This window comes from Delphinus delphis, chromosome 6 (assembly GCF_949987515.2).
Source record: "Delphinus delphis chromosome 6, mDelDel1.2, whole genome shotgun sequence".
In the NCBI taxonomy this organism is placed as follows: Eukaryota; Metazoa; Chordata; class Mammalia; order Artiodactyla; family Delphinidae; genus Delphinus; species Delphinus delphis.
The window spans coordinates 24,069,605-24,091,203 of NC_082688.1; the positions used below are offsets into that span (position 1 = coordinate 24,069,605).

The 21,599-nt window shown below is 45.7% G+C and overlaps 1 protein-coding gene across 2 annotated transcripts in view; it reads left to right on the forward strand.

The window, feature by feature from the left end:
• EPB41L4B (erythrocyte membrane protein band 4.1 like 4B) overlaps positions 1-17,774 on the forward strand; it is a 143,663-nt gene extending 125,889 nt beyond the window's left edge. Inside the window, exons 23-26 of one of the 2 annotated variants that reach the window (XM_060014359.1) lie at positions 5,120-5,236; positions 7,480-7,548; positions 13,728-13,873; positions 15,120-17,774. In XM_060014359.1, the coding sequence (XP_059870342.1) occupies positions 5,120-5,236; positions 7,480-7,548; positions 13,728-13,873; positions 15,120-15,189 (402 nt within the window). In that variant the 3' untranslated portion in view covers positions 15,190-17,774. The remainder of the gene's footprint in view (positions 1-5,119; positions 5,237-7,479; positions 7,549-13,727; positions 13,874-15,119) is intronic. The other variant, XM_060014360.1, reaches the window with a different exon arrangement.
• The last annotated feature ends 3,825 nt before the right edge of the window (positions 17,775-21,599 follow it).

A 21,599-nucleotide genomic window follows, 5' to 3' on the forward strand; every position in this document is an offset into this window, starting at 1 on the left:
GGCTCAGCCTAATACCCAAGTATACTGGAGCATAAATCATGGTGCACGAATTTGGCATGTGAGTCAAAACGTGAGCCAAGTCAAAAACTATCTCCTGAGAACTTACTCGGCGCCTGGCTGCGTACGAGGCTCTGGGAATGGATAGGGCAGCTAGAGGCTGGAGGGGGCTCAGGTTGGTAAAGGGTCAGGATCAACAGGAGAGACGTGTGGAAGATGCTTGGGGAGAAGCCAGAAGTGGGAGTCATTCAGGACTGGCTCCCTGGACAAGGGTGTGGTGGATGGGAAGGATTTCTGGAAGGCTTTCAAGAGGGGACAAATGAGGCAAAATGCTGTCCAGGCTTTAGGAATGATCACTGCTCCTGCCTCAGCTAGCACAAGGAAATCATCTGTGATTTATGCAACTATACCTCTCTTCTGGAGAGCTGGTACAGTCTGAGAGCTTCGAGTCAGCGCCTTCAGATAAACTGATTGAGAACTGACAGTGGGCAACACCCAGCTCGGGGACCTGCAGAGTTACTTCCTTCCCACGCTCAAGTAAATGGAGCTGGTTATTCATGGCCTTTTTGTTAGACAGATTGCCAAGATAGGGTAACCCGGAAACACCTCATCGCCCCTTTGCCCAGATTGGGAAACTGAGTCCCAGAGTGGGGTAATCACCCAGGGACCAAGCTGGAGCTGGAGCCCAGATGTTCTGGCTCTTTCTCTGGTGCCCTTTGCATCTAATTGAACTAAATCTGGACTCCTCTTTAGGGAACTTACCATTTTAGAGAAGAGCAATGCCTGGAAGAAGGGCTGTGTTTCAAACACTCTAAGAGAGTCTGTATAAACTGCTACTGCTGTGGGACCCTGTGCCTAACCCTGTCTGGGGGCACTAGGAAAAAGAAGGCATCATGTTGCTAGGGTTTTAAGGTATGAGTAGGAGTTTGCCAGATGGAGGAAGTGGACCAAAGCATTCTACGCAGAAGGTACAGCATGAGCAAAATATGATTATTTATTATTATTTAAAAGGTCTGGTGGATCTGAGAACTAGGGTTAGTTTACCAAAAAATACATCATGGCTTTGACAGGAGTGATGGGATTCCCTTAAAAACCATTGTGTTGCAGATCCACCTTGTGGATTTAACTGCCTCACCTTTTCTGTGTTTGGCATAACAGACTGAGATTAGAAAGGAAGCAGCATCTGGCAGGGACCCAGAGGTCCCCTGATCTCAGGTGCCAATGCCTACCAAGTTACTGTCCAGTCTCTGCTTGCACACCTCCAACAGCAGGGAGCTTATTCCGTGTCCCCAGGACACTTTGCTTGTGTCTCTGGGCAGCTCTGACCGAGCTCTGAAACAGGGTCCAGGTGCTGCACTGCCCAGCCACGGGACAGCTGAGGTGTTTGTACAAGACGCAGCTGCCCACTTCACAGCTGAAGTTTGCAGTGAATACCTTTTTTCAAGATGAAGCATCCTTCTTCTTATTTGTGCAGATTTGAGGCACAAGTGCATGTTCACAGAGCACATGCACACAGAAGGTATGCTGGAGGGCTAGTATTTCGGGCTTTCCTTGGCATCATTGGCTTTGACCTTACTTCACTCCAGAGACCTATCTCCATGAGTGCCGAAGCGTCCTAGAGGGGAAGAGGGACTCCAGCAGCCTGCTTCTCCCTTTGTCTGGTCCTCTTACCTCCATCTCCTCCATTTGTTCTTCCCAGCATCAAAGAAATGCGAGCTGCAGCCCTTTCTGCCCTTGATGTTAGGGTGATGGGGGGCGTGGCATCTGTGTCTCTAAAGACAGCCAAGGAAGGCTAGACTTAGGGTCTGGGGCTGGAAGAAAGTCTTAAAGCTGTGTCCCTGCCCTGGTTCCTCAGGCCAGAGCTAGAAGGACAGGGAGCTGGAGAGAGAGGAGTGGGACAGATTTTCTTGCCTTCATTAAACCAAGACACTATTGGAGCTAGTTTAACCCTTAATGTCTCTTTACCCTTATGATCCAGTCTCTGCATGGAATGAAACATGGTCCAAACAGCCAAGAATGATAAAAAAGATTCAGTCTTTAACTGGCGTCTCTTAAGATAATGAAAGAAGATTAAATGAACACCTCCTGGTAACAGTTCTTGAATCTCATTTTGCTTCTCTCTTAATTCTCTTGCACCTTGCACTTCCCCAAGGACTTACATCCCCAAACTCTCCACAAAAACATTCTTTCTAGCTTCACTCTTGTAGCATCCCCTGCTTTTTCCCAACTCTTTTCTTCTGTAATCCCCAACTCTGTTATTACGTAGCTCAATGTAGCAATCCAAGTCCTACAACCTCTGCAGCTCTGTTGTCTGCCCGTTCCTGGAATCTGCATTGTAGACTCTTCAAGATCAGATAAGAGTTTCTGCCTGGGAGGGAAGCAGGTGTGAGGATGGGAAGGGAAGAAGGCAAGTGAGTGAAGACAGCACGCACTCTCCCTCTGGTGTTCTCATTTGGTGTGCAGGGGGGTGTGGGTGTCGGTAGAGTGTGGGGTGTTAGAAGGTGGGCACATGGACACATCAATCATGTTGACCTTGGGATGCAGAGTCCCACCCTCTACTCCAGGTCAGTCATGCCAGCTTCCTTCCCCAGGTAACGCAGACCGTGAACACCCATACCTTCTGTGTCTCTGATGCTCTCTCTTTGGGGCGTGTCCCTCCCTGGTCCCTGTACTGCAAGAACCACTCACCCAGCTGCAGAGCATCATAATCCAGGTCTCGTCTGGGTCAGGGGACATTAGTCAGGAGTTCATGTGTCAGGGAGGAGATGGCCTGGCCAGAGGAAGGTTGTGTAGGGCCCGGAATGGGCCCTGGGTTGGGTGTCAGAAGAACTGAGTTTCCATTTGCCTCAATAACTTAGTTTTTATTTTGAACCTCATTCTAGCAGGAGAGCTGAAGCTTAAGCTCAAGTCAAATCAGGTGCCTCTTCAGTCTTCCTGGGGTTTCATCCGTGTTCTTCAGGGCATGGGGAGAGGGACGGAAGTCTCTTTAGTTCGTGAAGTCACCTATTTGCTGATACATCTGGGACACCCGCTGCTTCACTTATGCCCCTTTTGGGTGGGTGGAGATCGCGGTGCCGCTGGGATGTGAATCCGTATCTGCTGGACACAACCACACAGCCATTCTGCTCTGCTCTCCCATCTCTACCTGAGTAGAGGGGTGCAGGTCCCACTGCTCTTTAATCCCTGTCCCCCAGCCTCTGCCTATGAACGGGGGGCCCAGAGACCCTTTGTGCAGCACTCACTAATGTCTACCCGTTCTCCCTTTCCTTCTGACTTCTCTCGCTTATCCTCAAGCTGGCAATCTCCTTTCTTATCTGGATGAAGGCTTACACATTTTCACCATCTTTTGTCTATGCCAGAACCTTTCTGTTCCCCAGAGAGTCAGATTTTGGAACTCAAAAGCCATATAGAACCTAGGTGCCTAAATGTAGAAAAGACCCAAGGAGGAAAGGAAATACCAGGAGAAAACATAAATGGTATTTCAAAATAGTATCCTATTGCATGTGAAATCCTGTTCATTTACTACAAGTCAGAAGTGTGGGAGCCCCAGGGATGTTCTTTTGTTTAAATCCGCTCAGATGCATTTAGAAATTTGAGTTTCAAATCTGAGATCTAAATCTCCATTTAGAAAGGTCAGAGATGCTTGTGGGATGGACCAACCTTTCTTTACCATAAAAGTCCAATGCTGGGCAAAGCTTTAAGTCATCCATTATAATCTTCAGCACAGACACTGGTGGCCAGTACACATTTTGGCCTCAAGGCAGAATGTCCTTGTTTCTTGGTGATTTATGCCCTAGTAGCATCTTATAGAGCATAACATTTATCCTGAGGACCAGAGCCGGAGGGGGAGTTTAAGTAGGGTGGGAAAACTTAACTGCACATTAGGGGACTAATGTGGACTCCCTTGTTTCTGAAGAATGGATTTAGAAACAGTCAACAAGAGGGTCTAGACCCATGGATTTAGACTTTGCAAATGCAATTTCTGCATCTCCCACGTCTGAATAGTAAAACAAGGCTATCGTGGAGACCATCGTAAATAATGGTTGTAAAAGCCCCTTGGAGATCATCTAGGACAGCACAATAGTAAAAAGGATGGAGCTAGATCAATTTGGAGATGGAGAAGAAGGCAACAACTTTCCTGATAATTTTTCAGTGGAACTTTCCCAGAGGCTCTACTGGATTCATTATGGCAGGATCATACCAACTACTTCAGAAAACGCTCATGAGCTAAAAGATGCATGTATTTGTTCCCTGGAGTAATGGTTCTTTCCTGAGACCCAAACTGACCCTGTCAGTGGCTCCCTCCCCTGACATCAGAGCATTCTTCCCTCACCATTCTCATCCTCACCGGTACAAGCTGTTGGGTCTCTGCTGGGTGCATGGCACTGTTTAGGGCTGGGGCCAGGGAACCCGGTATCCCAAATGACATGGCATTTTCTCACAGTGCTTGGTATCTCCTAGCTAAGCGGCAAGTCCCCTCACCCCCCAGTGCCAATATGAGATGCCAAGGCCTGGGTCCATAGATGTGGGAGGAGGGTCACGGCCAATATATTTTCTGAACACAGATAAAGAGCCATGGCAGATTCAATGGTAAACTCTGTGTTCCTCCTCACTGATGCACCTCTTTCTTGTAGCTCTCTGTTGGGCATCTACTCACTTAGCCACTTACAATGTGGGCCCTTACTTAGCAGAGTTCAGGAGGCCATGGGGCATGGAAGGCAAAGACTCTCCAGTATGTGGCCATTGCTCATTTTGCCCTCATGGCTGGCTTCACGGATTCATCTGAGCTCTTTCTGGCTTGGCCTGGGCGATGCTTCAGAATCCTCAACAGCACCCCGGTCCTGTGCACTTGGCACAGGACAGGGCCCCTACCTGCCAGCCCCAGCAATGGGTTTTGATCTGCCGTTCTGCTCAGATAGTGGAGAAGACAGAGGAGGGCCAGAGAGGAGGAGAGAAGGTGGAGAGAGGAGGGAAGAGGGAGGGACCAGAAGCCAGGTGGCCAGAGGCTGGAAGGAGGCTGCGGGTGAGGCTGGCTTGAGAGCTGTCTGGATTCCACAGATCCATCTTGCACTGTGCTGTCTTTCTCTCCTTCCCCTCCCTTCTCTCCTCTCCTCGTGAGCAGGCAGAGCCCGCCAGCGCCCCCCACTGTGCCCACTCTCGCTGTTCTCCTCCACTCTCTCTCCCCATGAAGGAAGAGACCACTGGAGTTTGCATGCATCCTCCAATCAAAACGAGGCTGGTAGGTACCCTGGCAGGGAGAGGGGCCCGGCCAGGAGAGGTGAGGCGGGCAGGAGCCGCCAGGAGGCAGCCCGTGGGTGTGCACGAGCACCAGACCTCCGGAGGAGCCTGGGGCCGCAGGGGCTCTCGCTCCAGGATGATTGCAGAGTTTGGAGTCCAGCCGTCCCTGGTCAAACTGGGACCCACGGCTGTGATCCCGCCCCTTCGTCTCTAGGTCTCAAGAACCATGAAGAGTTTGTTCTCCTCGAGCCGTGCTGAGGATAGATGCTTTCCGCAGAGAGAAAAATTCTTAGTTGCATTTCTATTAAAACAAAAGCTTTTAACTTGTGTTTTCCTGCTATTTATCAAGATGACAATATGAGAATTATATAATGACTTGAAGGGAATCACCCATAATCCCAACCTAGCACAACTTTTTTTCATTTTTGCATGTTTCCTTCTAATAGTTATTTGTATTCATTCATAATTTTACATAGTTAAATCAGAGTATTCATATCATCTCCTGTTTTCCTCTTTTTGCTTAATGTTTTGTTGTTTCTAGCTTGTTCTTGGTACCACATACTGTATATTCCATCAAGTGAATGGTCCGCCATCTACCTAACGAACTCTTTACTGCAGGACGCGTGCTTTGTTTCCAGTTTGTCACTATTCGAGGGAACGCATATAGCTTGTGTGTCAGGTATTTTATTTTCTCAGGCCAGACCCTGCTGGGTTCAATATTGCAACTTTGGCTTTGCTAAAGTCATTCTAAAGTGGTGTGATACCAATGACCATCAGCGCCATCATCAGAAGAGTGAATGTGCTTTGCCAGAGCCCGGCAACCCAGAGTGTAACTGTTGGAATGTCTTTTTCTTCTTTAGAGCAGGTATAAAATAATTCTTTGAAGTGGCCCACTTTCACATTTCTTTAATAGCGGTAATAATCCTCTTTTCCCCTTTTATTTCATGATGGTCTGAGTCTTATCTGTATGTTACTTTCACTTTGCTTTTGGTCTCAGAACACCACGTTAGGCCCTGTGAGGAGAAAGGCTGCCCCCAGTCCTTCTATTGCTATGCTGCAGGCAGTCACTACCAGCAACCCGAGTTGGCACCTGAGTCCCTGGGAATTTTGAGATATTTAAAGAGACTAAGGAGAGTTTGAGGAAGGGGAGCAGGCTTGGGCTGGACATCTCAGTGCCCACTGCAAGGACATTGTCATTTCTAGATCCGTTGAGTTGAGACCTACTCAACTCATTCAGATCCCTCAGAAGATTTGGGTCTGGTCTGATGTGTTCCTGACCCTCCCTACCTTACCCTCCATTAGAATGACTCAAGGCCATCAGGTAGCTACTCCAGGGTCCGCAGGCAAGACTCAGAGACACTAAGGCGGTGGCGCATAGGGAGTGGTGGCCTCGATGTCTTGGCTGCAGCCCTCTGGTGGCGGGTGGCACAATGTGCATTCACCAGCAGGCAGTTTCTGTGCCCCTGTGGGTTGCAGACAAAGCTAGTGCCACAGTCGTCAGGACCCTGGGCCTGCTGGCAGTCCTCTAGGCCAGCTTAAAGAAATACACACACCCCCGCCCCCCATCCTCCAAGGCCTCCAGGAGGCCAAAGATGAAATGACCCAAGAGAAAGAAATGGAAGCAAAGGCTCTTTTTGGCCACTTAGCCCTACCTGATCATGCCGGGGCGTCCACCCTCTTTCAGACCCCAGCACGGGGCACTTCTGATCACCATGCCTTCTGTTCCCAAGGCCACGGTGGTGGGATTCTCCCATGCTTACATGGGTTTCCCTGAGGTTTCCCTCTATGGCCCGGAGTTTACAGGGAGCCCAGCAACTAAAGTGAACGGACAGGGAATTCTCCTGGCCTGATTAATCCAGGCCTCCTGGTACTCTGTCCACTCTGATATACTGTGTTCCCAGATGTGCCCTCTCAGCGGCCTCTAGTCCATTCTCCAGAGCTGCAGGGGAGCCGTCAGCAGGCCCCCAGGGAGCCCTCACCTGCCTCATTATATGCCCTGGTCGTGGTCAGGGCGAGGAAGACTCCAGCCTGTCTTCCTTGCAGCGGCCTGGCCCTATAGCACAACAGTGGGCACAGTTACGAGCGCTGGGCAACACTCCTAGCGACCCTTGGTGTATTTCTTCAACAAGTAATGAAGGCTCGGTGTGTGTCCCCCTGAAACCTTCAGTTCCGTTTAAAAATGCACTGCCAAAGATTTCAAAACTTTGTTTTCTAGTAACACTCTTCTCTGTCTCTTTTTTGAAGATAAAAACATTCCCGGCTGATACAGTGACCCCTTTTCCTGATCCTTTCATAACAGGGCCACAGTTTACCGTAAGTAGATCCGGAAAACAGATCTGTGTTTCGAGATATTGTTCCCAGGTGGCGTGCTTTCCTGTGATTCACCAGCCAGCAGTGCCAACAGCTTCTTTTTCTTTTGTGGTACGCGGGCCTCTCACTGTTGTGGCCTCTCCCGTTGTGGAGCACAGGCTCCGGATGCGCAGGCTCAGCGGCCATGGCTCACGGGCCCAGCCGCTCCGCGACTTGTGGGATCCTCCCGGACTGGGGCACGAACCCGCGTCCCCTGCATCGGCAGGCGGACTCTCAACCACTGCACCATCAGGGAAGCCCCCAATAGCTTCTTTTGATCACTGTGAACTCTGTGAGGCTGGGAAGGAGCTGGGGCTTGGGGGTCTGCATCTTCTAGTTTTGTTTTATTGAGGTGAGCTTCATGTAACATAAAATTGACCATTTTAAAGTGACAATTCAGTGACATTTAGTACATTCAGGGTCATGCAGCTACCACCTCTATCTAATTCTAAAACCTTTTCATCACCCCCAAAGGAAACCTCATACCCATCAAACAGTCACTTCCCATTTTCCCCTTCCCTCCGGCCCCTGTCAACCACCATTCTGTCTTTTTGGATTTGCCCAGTTTGGATATTCCATAAAAATGGAATCATATACTGTGTGACCTATTGTGTCTGGCTTCTGTCACTTAGCATAATGTTTGTAAGGCTCATGCACACTGTAAGATATATCAGTACTTCATTTCTTCTCATGGAGGAATAATATTCCATTGTACTTTTATACCGTAACTTGTTGATCCATTCATTCATCGATGGGCGTTGATGGGTTGTCTCCACCTTTTGGCTAATGTGAATAATGCTGCTATGAACATGCAGGTACCTATATTTGTCTGAGTCCCTGTTTTTAATTCTTTTGGGTTGGATCTGCATCTTGATAATGGTTAAGATTTTAGGTTAAGTTATTTTACCACTCTGAGCACCAGTCTCGTCTTATTTAAAGTGGAAATAGTAATAAGAACATCCTCCTCCTTATATCTGGTTGAGGCAAGGATCAAAAGGGATCAAGAACTTGAAAGTACTTTACCGACCACAGACCACCCCCAAAAATGTCAAGTACGACGTTTCTCAATGCTGGAGAGGCAGGTGGTGTGCTTAACAAGAGCAGGTAGTCATGACAACTGGCTTTCCCGTTACCATGGCTCTCTGTGTCGCCGAGCAGCTTATTTAAACTCTTTGCAAACTGTTGAAATGTGTTTAAACATTTAAATGTAGTTTCCTCATCTGCAAAATGAAAGAGTTCGATGATTTTCAGGATTCTTTTCAGCTGCTCAGCTTTTTTTCCTTAACTAAAAGCTTCTGCAGAAGCTCACCATCTACTGAGCAGAAGTGGGGAGGCTCAAATGGGGGTGGGCAGAAGAGGCTCCCTCCTCTTTCCCCTCGCCCTCTCCTCCTCCCAGGGATCCGAGTATGCGATTCCTAGAACCAAGAACCAAGTGGTCCCTGAGGCTCCTTCCAACGGCCAGTCTAGCGGACCTGTGAGGTGGCCTAGGGGTAGCTTGAAGTGCAGTCTCGTGGGTTAGGTGATGGTCGCTACCTGAGGTGGCCGGCCGCATGAACAGGGAGGGTGTGAGCAGCGGCTGATTCATGTTTTGGAGGATGAACAGAACTGGGAAGGTGTTCAGCAGTCCATGCAGAAACAAAAGCATGTTTCTAGAACAATCCATGCTAGGGTCATGATCTGCTTCCAGAACCTGCCTTTTAAGAGCCAGAGAGCAGAGACACAGGGGCTGGGCCGGGCGGTTCAGTGCTGCTGCCGCAACATTCATCTGGCCCCTGCAGTTGGGCTAGGCACAGCTCCCCAGCTGGAAGCTCCGGCTCTACTTCCTCTGCTGGCCGTGGCGGGCACTCTGGCCTGCTCCCCAGCCTTGGCAGTGCTGCGAGACACCCAGGGAAGCCCTTCCTGAAAAGCTGGGGGCCAAGATGGAGCAGGAAGCCAATGTCAGAAACCATGCTGGGACTTTTAAGAACTGGGCAAGAGAGCTTTGAGGCAGCTGGAGCAGGCAGGGGGAACAGCATGAACCAGAGTCCTGGGGCAGAGGAGTCATCCCACATTCAGGGGAATGAAATGAAGGCCAGTGGGCCTAGAAGGCAGAGAGCAAGGGTGTGAGGCATGAGAGGAGGAAGGGGAGGAAAGCAGGGACAAACCCTATAGGGCAAAACCATGCTTGGCTTTGTAGGCCAAAGGAGGGGCCCTGATCTGGATCCTACGAGCAATGGGAAGCCTTTGAAGGACTTTGAGCAGGGTAGTAACAGGGCAGCTGCATTTGGAAATGAGCCCTGTGATGGCAGTGGGAGCAGAGCTGGGTTCAGGCAGAGTGGACTCAGGGAAGTAGCCCAGAAATCTAGGACAGTAGTTCAAGGGAGAGAAGGCAGAGAGTGTGATCCAGAGAGGTGTTGATGGTGGAGGTGGAGAGGTGTGCACAGATCAGGGGGATATTTAAGAGGCTGGTAAGGGGGACTTCCCTGGCATTTCAGTGGTTAAGACTTCACCTTGCAGTGCAAGGGGGTGTTGGTTCAATCCCCGGTCGGGGAGCTAAGATCCCACATGGCTGGTGGCCAAAAACCCAAAACATAAAACAGAAGCAATATTGTAACAAATTCAATAAAGACTTTAAAAATGGTCCACATCAAAAAAAAAATCTTAAAAAAAAAAAAAGAGGCTGGTAAGGAATTGGATTGGATGAGGGAGAGAGAGGGCCAAAAAGGGCTCCCAGATTTCTGACTTGCAGAATGTGGATGGAGAGTGGGTCCATTCACTAAGATAAGGAAATCTTAGGGAAGAGTGGATTGGGAGGGATAATGAGTTTGCCTTTGGCCATGATGTGTTAGAAATGCCTTGGAAACATCTGAATGGAAACAGTGAATGGGCAGCTGGATATCCAAGTCTGTATCAGGAGACAGGACTAGACTGGAGATTATAATTAGGGAGCTACTAACAGCCGGATGGTAACAGAAGTCAAATTCATGAGCTTCAGCTTCCTAATTTTCTTACCCCCCTGTGTCATATTATCTTTTCCTCCCCTCCAAGGTCAAGACACTTGACCTTGCTACAGGGTTGCCCTCTCCACAGGCCTCCACACCTATCCTGACCACAGTCATGGGGGAGCTCAGCAGCTCCAGGGAACTCCACACAGAGTTTTTCTGGCCGTTGATCCAGCATTGACCTTGGGTCTGGTTTCAACAACCAGGCTCCTTGCTTAATCCTGAGACCAGTTTCTGTCTTGTATTTGAGCCTGTTAACTCAAAGCCCAGGGCCTTGGTCTGTCTAAGATGAGGGCCCCTGCCTGGCTCTGGTCAGATTTCTGTCCCATGTTCTTCTGCCTAACCTGGTCTGTCCCTGTGCTACCTGCTTTGTTCCAGCAGAAGTTTGTTCATTCATTTCTTCATTCAACAAATAGGAAGACAAGTTCTCAGGGTTGAGATTTAATAATAGTAATTTTCACTGCTCCCTAAGGTCATTCTTATTTATTTATTTATTTTTGGCTGCGTTGGTCTTCATTGCCGCGAGTCGACTTTCTCTAGCTGCAGCGAGCGGGGGCTACTCTTCCTTGCGGTGCGCGAGCTTCTCATTGCAGTGGCTTCTCTTGTTGTGGAGCACAGGCTCTAGGTGCACAGGCTTCAGTAGTTGCAGCACGCGGGCTAGGTAGTTGTGGCTCGCGGGCTCTAGAGCGTAGGCTCAGTAGTTGTGGTACACAGGCTCAGTAGTTGTGGCTCATGGGCTCTAGAGCACGGACTCAGTAGTTGTGGCACACGGGCTTAGTTGCTCCGCAGCATGTGGGATCTTCCCGGACCAGGGCTCGAACCCGTGTCTCCTGCATTGGCAGGTGGATTCTTAACCACTGCGCCACCAGGGAAGCCCCCCTAAGGTCATTCTTAAGTGAAGCTGGCTCTTTCTTTTTCAACTTTGAGTGCATGGCAGTAAAGAATGTAATGACTATTAATAAAGTCTGGTGCCACTGCCCTGATTCATGCTAAGGCCCTGGTACTTTTACCCACTTTTGCCTTTGTATGTAAGTGTAAATTTCCCTCTTTTTTCCGGAAAGGATCAAAATTGGCATCAAAAGCCCAACCTCCACCCACTTCACTGAAACAACAAAATAACTTCTTACCCCAGCTCCTGTATCAGGAAGGCTGGGCTAAGTCACGCTTTAAAATGACAAATTGAATTTCCTACTCACGCTGCATGTCTGTCAGGGGTGGGCTATGCACTGTGCTCTGTGTTGCTCTGTGTCTGGGACCCAGGCTAATGGAGCAGCTGCCGTCTGAAACAGTGCTAGTCACAGTGGCAGAGGTGAAAAAAAAAGAGGTGACAAATCACACACTAGCATGGAAGTAAAACATGGCAGCACATTTCTTTGGCCAAAACAAGGCACGTGGTCATGCCTAACTTCAAAGTGGGGTGGGGAAGTGTAATCCTACCATGGAAATCAATGAGCCAGGATTATCTGGTGAACCACACAAGTGACCACTACAGCGCAAAGTTTGTGAAAGCTCCCTGTGGCAAACATCACATGCTAGCCACTCTACGATGCTCCTGTTCTCGTGGTCAATTCTTTGGCGTTGCTCCAGCCCAGGCCAGGTCAGTTCTCTCTCTAGAGGCACTTGTAAAACAAACAAGGGCTTGTATTTCTCAGTAGTAGTCTTTCAGGACCTCTCAAAGATAAGATTCTCCCCATTGCTCAAGCCAGATATACCCTTACCGAACTACAACTACACCTGGTATTTTTGTGGTTTTCCATGTTTCCCTAGGAGGGACAGCTCATCATCTGTCTAATCACTAGAAATAGATTGCTCATTTGATGATCAAAACCTCTTCTTTAGAAAGCCACGTGAAAAATGTCTCCAAGTTTAGGGCCAGGAACTAGCATGAAAACTCAAGTTATAAAATATATAGCTGGTACTACTGACAGGTTATAAAACAAACAAAAAAGTATGCATAGAAAAAACGCTATGAGGAAATACACTGACAGTGATAGTAAGGGATTATGGAATTACTTCATTTCTTTACTTTTATATATCTTCTGAGTTTCCTATGTGAAGTAATAAGCATATCTTGCTTTGTAATGAAAACAACAATAAATTATCCTCTCCAAATGAGGCAGTGTACTCTAGACCAGTAGTTCTCAAACTCTACCGTATATCAGAATCATCTGAAGGTCTCGTAAAAACACAGATTGCTGGACTTTGTCCCCAAACATTCTGGTTCCAAAGGTCTTAGTTGGGGCCTGAGACTTGGCATTTTCACCAAGTTTCAAGATGGTACTGATGCTGCTAGTCTGGGGCCCATACTTTGGGAACCACTGTTATAATGGTAAAAAACACCAGTTTTGAAGTCAGCCAACCCTGGTTCTAAATACTGGTTCTTAATACTTACTAACTGTGTGACCTTGGGAAGATGACTTAACCTCTTTGAGCCTCACTTTCCTTTTCCATAAAGTCAGTTCCAAGATGTGCGTTTTTCCACCTTCTAACATCTCTGAAATCAGAATGTTTATTACAATAGTGTACATGACAGAGTTCGAATGGTTACTTTTTCTTTCTCTGTGGCACGGGCAAAAATGGTGCATCTTACAAATGATGGTGTCTAACATGTGATGAAACATGACCTCTACCTTTAAGATTGTCCAGAGGTAATGAATGTCAAGTGCTTAGCATAGCGACTAGCACTAAGCAATATCATTTAATAAATGGTAGTTGATTGACTATTATTAAAAAATAACAGGGACTGGGCTTCCCTGGTGGCGCAGTGGTTAAGAATACGCCTGCCAATGCAGGGGACACGAGTTCGAGCCCTGGTCCGGGAAGATCCTACATGCCGCGGAGCAACTAAGCCCGTGCGCCACAACTACTGAGCCTGCGTGCCACAACTACTGAAGCCCATGCGCATGGAACCCATGCTCCACAACAAGAGAAGCCACTGCAATGAGAAGCCCACGCACCGCAACGAAGAGTAGCCCCCGCTCGCCGCAACTAGAGAAAGCTCGTGTGTAGCAATGAGGACCCAACGCAGCCATAAATAAATAAATAAAATTTCTTAAATAAATAAAATAACAGGGACTGTGTGGTAAGTCTTAGGGAGCAGCTGACAGTGTGAAAATGGAACCCAAACTGAGATTGATTTCCTCTTTTCTGTTTCCTCTCCAGGCAGACTTTAGAGACAGTAAATTACAGTGCTGTCCTGGCCAGTCTTCCCCACTGATTCCAGCAGCAACCCTGAGGCCTTTGACAGAGACCGTCTCCACAGTGCAGACCATCTACACCATTCGGAAGCCTGTTTCTCCAGTGGCCAGGTGAGTCAGATCAGCAGGTACCAAGAGATAACTCTGATGACAGGAAACCAGGCACTAGGTGCATTGTGTTTGTGACATCTACCACTCTCTTATTCATTCTTTTATTCATTTATTCTCTGAATATTCTCTGAATATTGGTGTTTATTGAAATGTCGTCAAAGGCTAGGCACTATTCTAGGTGCTAGGACTGTAGAGTGAACAAAACAGATGAAAGTGCTACCTTTCCGGAGTTTACAATTTAGTGTTGGGGGAGGGGAGAGAGACATTGAATGAGTGTGTGTATGTGTGTGTGAGATAGTGACAAGTGCTAGGGAGAAACATAAATCCATGAGCATGCTGGGATGGTCTCACCCAGGTGGCATTTAAGCAGAGAGCTGAAGGTGGTGAGGGGAGCAGGCTGCAGGTATTTGAGAAAGGAGTATAGTAGTCAGAGGGAACAGCTGGTGCTAAGGCTTCTGAGGTGGAGTGAGCCTGGCATGGTTAAGAAAGAGTTAAGGGGGCTGGTGCAGCCACAGAGGTAGTGCAGGACAGGAGAGGAAACCCATGAAACTGGGGCCAGATTGTGTAAAGCCTCCTTGGCCATAGTAGAAACATTGCTTTCTACTCTGAATGAAATTATTTAAAAAATTGATTGTGCCTTTCAAGACGTGTACTTCGTGTGTGTGTGTGTGTGTGTGTGTGTGTGTGTGTGTGTGTGTGTATGCGTGCACCTAAACAGTGGAGATGAATTCCATAGATAGGCAACTGGGCTCGAGGGCCAAGAACTCAGCAGCAACCTCTTAAAACAGCCAATTTTACTTCAATTTTATGTATTCAATTCAATTTTATTTATTAAAACATTGGAGGTAATTCTGGGAGAAAGTGCACATGAAACCAATTGAAAACATGATTTAAAGAAATCTAACCCCTGGACATTTTCCCATTCGTTTAAATGACCTTTACTGAGAGGCTGCTATGTGCCAGATCCTGTGCTAGGCTCCAGGGTTTCAGAGCGGAATGGCATATCTAACAGTCAGTCCCCTGCGGAGCGGTGCTTTCAGAAGCCTCCGTCTGGTGGGGGAAACCTATTGGAAGCCTATTTCAGGTCACTGTAATGCTAGCAAGTGTAGGGGGTCCTTAAGGAGCCCGAAAGAGAAAGTCAAGAACTCAGATTGGGAAAGAATCTGGGAGACGACATTTAAACTGAGACTGCTCTTACCGTTTTTGAGCGTGTATCTCACCATTTTGTCACCTTATTGTTTTTCAGTGCAGAGACGCTCCGGCAGGAACTGGAGAGAGAGAAAATGATGAAAAGACTGTTGATGACCGAACTGTGAAATTCTCCCCTTGGTGCCTGGAGGATGGCATGGTGCCTTCTGTCCGTTTTCTTTCTTCGGGCTTTGTGTGATCACTCTAGCACGACATACAAATGTGTGCTCTGTTGGCCCAGGTCTCTGTGGTTAGTCAAAGCCAACTCCTGGCTTGACTTCTATCGGAAAAGATATTTTATGTCTCCTGAGTATTAGAGTTTTTCTGCTACTCAGTGTAGTTGAGACAGGATTTGGTAAGCCTAGAAGAAAGATGGGAAAACCAGGATTCCTTTTCAGAAGTACCTGTGTGTATATATTAATAACCACAGGGGTTAATATGGCACGGAATCCTTTGCTGTCAATCTCAACCATGTGATTTTGTATGATTGACACTTGCACCAAGCTTTGACTGTTTGTTAGAGTCATTTTTAATGAGAGAATAATTCTTTACTGCTGGTTTTTCATTTACACTGGTAAATACACAGATCTTATAAAGTCTTTAACATTCATTTTTATTCAGACACAAGTACGTGAACTAAAAAAGGAAAGTTGCAGTCACCAGAGCTGAAGGTGCTTCAGCTTAATCTGAAATACAATTTAACTTGTGAACTTATGGTATATGATATTATTGGGGATATATAAAATTTATTATTGAACCCAAAGTAAGACATTATAGTTTAAATTGTCTAAAAATCCTTACAAAGTGACTTGATATCAGGATTCATTTGGGTGTTCCATAAAGGAAAATTATTTCTAAAGTTGATCAACTCATGTCCTGTTGATAGAAACTTGACCAGAAGAAACTTTGCTCTCTTTTTATATAGTTTCAAGAAATGTGTTTTTAAATTTTTATTATGCACTTGAACAACTTTGCAGGAATAATTAAGAACCCCCTAACCACAGACTAGCCCTCTGAAATGTTTCCCATGCTTTCTCAATGAATATGCACACATTTTTACATCAGTATGGTCAGTGTGTACATGGTCTTTGAGTACTTCCTTCTAACACACAGCTCCCCTTTTCAACACTGATCCTGCTCTCACCAATTTTGATTTCTTTGTATCCATGTAACATGATTAACCTCACTTCTTGCCATTACTAGATATTTGAGTTATATCTAACTTTTCACTCTTATAAATAGTGCTGCTATGAATGTCTTTGTAAAAAATGTTCCTTCTTTTGGATTCTCCCCTTGGGAATATCTCCAAAGAGAGATTACAAGGTCAAAGAGCATGAGGTATTTTATAGCTCTTGTTTCATATTGCCAGATTGCTTTCTAGAAAGATCCAGTCTCTGGGTTGAAAAGACCTTAAAGGTCATCAAGTTCAACCCCCCATCCTCTCTGAATGCTTGAATCCCCTCTACAATTTATGATGCCACCAGCAATGTATAAGCATTTCTATTTACCAATAGTTCTGCCAGTATTGGGTTGTGCCATTTTTATTTATTTTTCCTAGTTTAATAAGTGCGTATAGTTGTTTCTTGAAAGGTGGTTTTATTTCATTAATTGCTAGCAAGGCTGAGCACCTTTCCATGTGGTGACTTACTAGCTGTATTTCCTTGTGTGTAAAATGTCCATCCATTTCTTATGACCACTTAAGTGGAATTGATCTCGTATATTTGTATCAGAACTGTATTTTTATGTTGTATAATTTGCTCTCCTGTCCCTATCCTTAAACCTGAATGGTGCCAATAATTTGATACTAATGATTATAAAAAAAAAAGTAATGCCTCATTGACTAGCATCGTTGTAAAATGAGGTAATGTACGCAAATATTCAGATAACAGAGGATTAACCCTTTAAGTGCTCAATCTATACAATTTTAATATTTTTTTGAGGGAAATCTTTCTAAAATATATTACACACTTCCCTGCCTTAGTAAACAGAGTATACTGGAGAGTATTTAACCTTTTCTTGATGAGTCATGGTCATCATCACAAACATCAGCCCCTTTTGTACCTTGGTGTGGTGCAGTGATGTCATCAAGCGCTATCCAGATGTGCAGGGCTTGGCTTGCCTTTCACAGACTAACGCTTTTCTCATTGATGGTTTGCACTGCTGTCTGCTCTATTGGTGAAGCTGTCTGGGGGCAATTGTGGTATTTGGGAACTTTTACCCCCCACCCCAATACTACATGACCCCGGCCGTACTCTTAAAACAGCATTAGCCGTTCTTTATGTTGTGTACACGATACAAAATGTGTTCCTGTACAGTACGGGGGAAATATCTGTTTCTGGGGTTGTCACCTCTTGCCAATCCCTCCTCTTCTAACCTGCTTTCTCAGTCTTCTGCTCTTCACTTCCGGCTCTCTGATGGAAACCTCCAGGGAAAAACTGAAGTTTTCTTGAGGAAGCCGGGAAACTCAGTGTTACATACGTGTCAGGTTGGCTTTGCTTCCGAGGAGGGATGCATGGGCTTTTTGGCCATTGTTCTCAGGAGGCTCTGAGCCTGCTGCTTCTTCCCCATGTCCCCCTGGGTTCACAGATGTTTCAGAAGGTTGATGTCACTGGAAGTCTGATCACAAACAAGTTGGCTGTTACTGTATATGAAAACCCAGTACCTTTGGCAGCTCAACCCTAACCAGTAAAATCAAGAGGATTCCATTGTTTCAGCAGTTGTCCTGGTTATTTGCCTACGTACATGTATGTTGGGTGCTTGGCATTGTGACCTGAGAAGATGACATTGTGTTGGGTGGATTCATAGGGATAAAAGTGAATTGGTACAATCACTTCGCCTTTTTTTTATATACTTAAAACCAAAACAACAGTACCATACGGTCACACCAACAGTACCATACGGTCTTATGTCCGGGGAGAAAAATCAGCTTGCTGACATAATCATTCTGGAGCAAGTGTTCCAGACTGTGAGCCACAGACTCCTGGTGGGTATGGGGGTGAGGGTTAATGCAAGTGGCCTGGGAATCCTGCAACCCCAGGTTTGTGGATTGTAGATTGCATAGGAGATCCTTATGTGTAAAGAGTTTAAAAATGAGGTCCTAGAGCATTCAGAAGATCCCACCTGAATGTGCCCCAAGAATACACTCCCAGAATAGCACAAGAATATTCTGTTACCATCTTTATCTTTCTTTCATCATCTCAAAGATCACAGCTTTTAAAAAACTTGAAACTCACCCTGTTAACCATTTTAATGTATATAATTCAGTATTTTTTAGCATATTCATAATGTCATACAAATATCACAACTATCTAATTACAGAACATTTCCATGATTCCAAAAAGAAACTACATATCTGTAGTCACTACCAGTTCTCCCCTCCCCCTATCTTTTAGCAACCACTAATTTACTTTCTAATTTACTTTCTGTCTTTGGATTTCTGTCTGTGGATTTGCCAATTCTGGACATTTCATATAAATGGAATAACACAATATGTGGTCTTTTGTGACTGGCTTCTTTCACTTAACGCAATGTTTGCAAGTTTCATCCATGTTGTAGCATGTATTAGTACTTCATTCCTTTTTAATGGCTATATAATATTCCATTGTAAGGATATGCCACATTTTGTTTATCCATTCATCAATTAATAGACATTTGGCTTGCTTCCACTTTTTGACTCTTATGAATAATATGAACATTTGTGAACCTATGTTTTCAGTTCTCTTGGGTATATAACTGAGATGGGAATAGCTGCGTCATACAGCAACTCTATGTTGAACTTTTTGAGGAACTGCCAAGATCACAACTTTTATTTCATAAACAATCAAAAGTGAAAAAAATCACATATATTACTAGACAGACAGAAGCATGGGCAAATCTGTTGTTAAACTGGTCAGATACCGAGATGCAGCACTGATTTGTGGGGGGTGAAGTTTATAACATAACAGAAAAAAAATTGTTTTAGAGAAATGGCTTTGAGAAGATAAAATAAAGGTGCTATCTTTTTTTAAAAATGCAAATGAAATTAAACTCAGGTTCATCTCTAAGTTCTTGTTTGAATTCCCAACTCTTGTTCAGGCAGCGGTCTCAGCATGTTCAGGAAACGTTCTTCCTTGAAAAATATGTACAAAAGAGAAAACCACAGTATTGTGGGTTCACGTCAGTGGGGAGCAGAGGCTTTATGCAAACCCTGGGATGTAACAACGTCGGGAATATGTGCTGAGGGTGAGAACAGGTCTCCCTCCAGGGCTGAAATCTTGTAAGAAAACAAAAAGAATAAGAAAATCCCAAAAGCAATTTAAGTGGATGAGAGAGAACCTCGTGAAAGGAAGCAGCCAAGCCCGTAAGGAATTGGAAACCAGAGTAGGTTCTAAGGCCCTGGGGTGGCGTGCAGACTTTTAAGTGACCCATGAAGATTATGGGTATTCTCCCTAGAAAAAGCTATACGTCACACATCATTCCAGCACTTTCATTGGATCCTCACACCAGCCCTGAAACCCATCTATGTCCGCCTTTGAGTCCATGGACCCCAGGTCCTTGATCATGGGTAGCTCACTGAAATCTGCAGTTTACCTACAAGCTTCATTTTAAGCTGTGGGTGCAAACCATCCTCCAACACCAGCACCCGACATCCCCTGCCCCCCCCCCCCAAAATAGCCCACCTGGTTTTACCAGACCAGTTTACCAGAAGAATGACCTGGTTTTAATCTGCCTTATATCTGGCACCATCACTGTTAATTGTATTAATTAAAATGAAGGGAATACAAAATAAGTTAATAGATAACAGCTTGGATTCCCAAACCAGTGAATCAACACCAGAATCAGAAGTCCAAAGCTTGTTTTTTTTTGCTAAACATTGGTCCATTTAAAATTGGCCATATCTTTCCTGATAAACAGGAAGATGAAAAGAAAGACATTTCAATTTTTAACAATAACATTTTATTTTTGGATTTTTTTGTTCTTTTAGGGATACTCTAACAGATTTTCAATTGATTGGATTTCTTGTATTTTAGAATTTTATCCTCTGAAAGCTATGTTTTTGGGAAAGAAATGTCTCTGTTTTGATTTTTAAAGTAATTATAGTTCATCTTACCTTTTTCAAGCAGTAAATCTGACATATTTCTTACAATGACTGGGATATTGGGAGACCTAGTGAAGCCCAGGGTTTCCATGAATTATACCTGAATCACCTGTCAGGATAAACACGTTTAAACTCCAATTGGACAACCCACCATCAGTGTTAACTGATACCTAAAAGCAAACATTTGACCTCTGGGTCACACAAAACTTCTCACTTCTCACAGCAGTCCCCTGTCTCCCATCTCTCCTGGGCCAAAAAAGGTTGTAATCACTAGTTTCTTTTGAATTTTTGTATTTCAGAACCATAGGCATATTCATTCGTTCATTGTCATAGGGTTTAATACTATAGGTATTCATTCAATACCACTGATCCTCACCTCTATCATCTTACCTAATCTCCAGTGCATCATGGAGGTTACTGATCACCACGTGGCACTGCCTGACTTCTGGGCCTACGTTTGAAACCTCCATGCTTTTCTGCCTCCGTAATTATTTTGTTTGTTTATGCAATAAAATAAAATTTAAAAGCAAGCTAGAATGCTGGATCTGCAATACTAGCATAAAAAGAATTGTATCCATGTTTTCTAGCAGAAAACAGCTTAGCAGTTTGAATGTGTTATCACTCCAAAACCATCATTTGGAAAGGCCTGGCGTGTAGTTAAGTGCTTGGTGTGAATGAATGAATGAATGAATGGCTGAGTAAATAACCGGAAGTGAACTGCAAGCGGCAGGAATGGATTTGGGAAAGTCGGGAATTCCACGGTCTGGGCCTGCCAAGGCCTGTAGGTGCTCGCTGTGGGGAAACCAGCAAACCAGTTGCCTGGTGTTGAAGGGGGCACGTTACGCAAGGGCACCGGCAGCCTCTGCTGACTGCACACGCCAAAAATCTATGTGAATCCAGCCCAAAGAGCTGGGTTCTAGTTTCCCTCGGGAAACTAGACCTTAAGGACCTCGGACCTCGGTTTACCTATGTTTAAAGTGGCCCTAAGGACCTCGGTTTACCTATCTATAAAGTGCGGATCTTGCAATTTCAACTTTTTCAGTGATGATCCCAAGAAGTAAATGGATATAGTAAGTGCTTTATATAAACCAAAAAGTGCTGGAACAAGGTGGGGGAAGCAGTGACTCTGACAAGGTGTGTTCAAGGTGAACCCTCCGGGGAGCACTTCTTAAATGTGAACGTATACTGGGGTCTCCCGGGGATATTGGTAAAGTGCATCCTGAGTCACGTGTCTGCCGTGGGGCCCGAGATTAGTGATGCTAACATGCTGGCCTCTGGGGATGCTGCTGCAGCTGCTCCGTGGACCACTTTCTGAGTAGTAGCAAGAGGGTAGAAGGGCCAAATCTGTGTCTGTGAGAGACTCGTGGAGGGAGGGAGGAGAAATGGGAGGAAGAACGGAGGCAGAGAAAGAGAGTTCGGGCGAGGAGGAGAGGATGCTAGGAAGAAGGGGAGGCTTCTGGC